Below are 1837 nucleotides of genomic sequence, written 5' to 3' on the forward strand. Positions count from 1 at the left end.
CCGCGGGCGCGAGGAGCTTCTCGATCGTCGTCTCGAGGTGGTTGATGAACGACGCGAGCCGCTGCTGGTTGCCCGCGTTGACCTGCGTCGACGTGTGGTCGCTGCTCTGGAGCTGCACGAAGTGGTGGAGCATGAACTGCAGGTCCCCGTAGACCTCGTTCTGGAGCTCGCGCTGCTTCCGCTTCAGCCCGGTGAGCGTCTCGGCCGTCGACCGCTGCGTCGCGGTCTGCGACGGCGCGACCTGCTTGCCGTCGGGCTGGGCGATGTTGTGGCGCGGGTCGGGTTTCGCGTTGTGGGACATGGTCGCGTGGCGCTTCGAGGGCGTATTTTTCGATGCCGAACTCTACGAATCGCGTTTACGACCCCATGGGCTGGCCGCGCGGCCCGTGCGAGGAGTTTTCGCGCGTCAACGCGCTCGACGGGGGCCTTCGAGCGGCCCTCAGCAACGGCGCGTGGGCGTTCGTCGCGTCTCCCCGGGTGTTGGGCCGAGAGAGAACGGCCAGGGCGACGCTCTGGGCGCACGCTAGCTCCGTCCGTGGTGATGACATCAGCCCCTGAGTTGACAAAGGCACGATCTACCACATGCCAAACCTTGTCAAAAAGTTGCTGGACGAGCGACGCGCTCCCCGGTGCGACCCCCAGTGCGTCCCCCTGTGCGACCCCAGCCCTTCCTGCGTAACACGCACCCCGCCAAATCAAACTAGACAGGCACCCCCTGCCGGATCTCGACACCAATCCGACCCCACCCACCCCCCTGTTTCACTCAAGCAGGTTACACCGGCATCCCCCGCCGGATCTCCACGACGAAGTCCCGTATCGCCCGGACGCGGTCCAGGCGCGCCTCGTCCGCGGACGTCGCCGCGCCCGACGACTCGAGGAACAGCGCGGCGTCGGCGACGTAGGCGTCGAAGCGCGCGGCGAAGTCGAGGGACGTCGCGAGCTGGTCCTGGAGGAAGGCGAGCGTCGCCGCGTCGTCGGCGCAGCGCAGCGCCGCCGCGAGGCACCGGAGCTCGTCGTTGCCCCGCATCTGGTCCTCGGCCTTGATGCGGTCGCGGACGATCTCGAGCACGCGGTCCAGCAGCGCGCCGCCGCCCTTGGGCGCCTGCTGGGCGATGAGGTCGTCGACGTAGCGCTTCAGGGGCCCGTCGAGGCGGCCGTCGCGCGCGAGCTCCGAGAAGCAGCCGTCGACCGCGTGGTCCCCGAGCGTCGCCGCGCGGAGGACGTCGCGCATCGTCTCCCGCGACCGGAGCTGCTGCTCCATGCGCGCGAAGCCCTTGACCAGCGCGACGGCGCCGACGACGCGCTCGTCCGTCGGAGCCGCCGCGAGGCGCCGCGCGGCGACGGCGTCGAGGGCCCGGCCCTCGTCGGCGAGGAGCTGCTCCCTCTTCGCGGCCAGCATCGCGGGCGTCACGGCCGACGGCTCCAGCGCCGCGACCTCGCCGAGGAGCAGGTCGATGGACGCCTCGACGAGCTGCGGGTCGCCGCCGCGCTCGAACGCGGCGCCGAGCGACCGCGCGGGCCGCGGCTCCGCGGCGGGCCGCGGCTCCGCGGCGGGCCGCGGCGGCGGCGCGGCGGACGGCGGCGCGGACGGGAGCGGCGGCGGCGGCGCGGCGGACGTAGCGGCCGGTGCTGCAGACGCAGCGGCCGGTGCAGCGGCCTCTGCTTCCGCGCCGGCCAGCCGCTCGAGCAGCACGGCCTTGGTGCCGGAGACCTTGAGGCCCCGCTCGCGGCAGAGGGCCACGAGCGCCGGTTTTTTCAGCGACGCGAGGTCGTCCGCGGCGGCGCGCAGCGGGAGCGACGCGCGCGGCTGCTGGCGAGGCACGAAGGCGTGCGCCGC

General features: G+C 72.8%; 1 protein-coding gene across 1 annotated transcript in view; it reads right to left on the reverse strand.

Moving 5' to 3' along the window:
• Nucleotides 1-50: 50 nt before the first annotated feature.
• The window catches only part of AURANDRAFT_68831 (expressed protein), a gene marked incomplete at both ends in the record, with an annotated part of 6952 nt that continues 5165 nt past the window's right edge, over nt 51-1837 (reverse strand). Inside the window, 2 exons of the mRNA XM_009044563.1 lie at nt 51-343; nt 779-1807. Coding sequence (XP_009042811.1) covers nt 51-343; nt 779-1807 — 1322 coding nt within the window. The remainder of the gene's footprint in view (nt 344-778; nt 1808-1837) is intronic.

The sequence above is a fragment of the Aureococcus anophagefferens genome (assembly GCF_000186865.1).
Source record: "Aureococcus anophagefferens unplaced genomic scaffold AURANscaffold_448, whole genome shotgun sequence".
In the NCBI taxonomy this organism is placed as follows: Eukaryota; class Pelagophyceae; order Pelagomonadales; family Pelagomonadaceae; genus Aureococcus; species Aureococcus anophagefferens.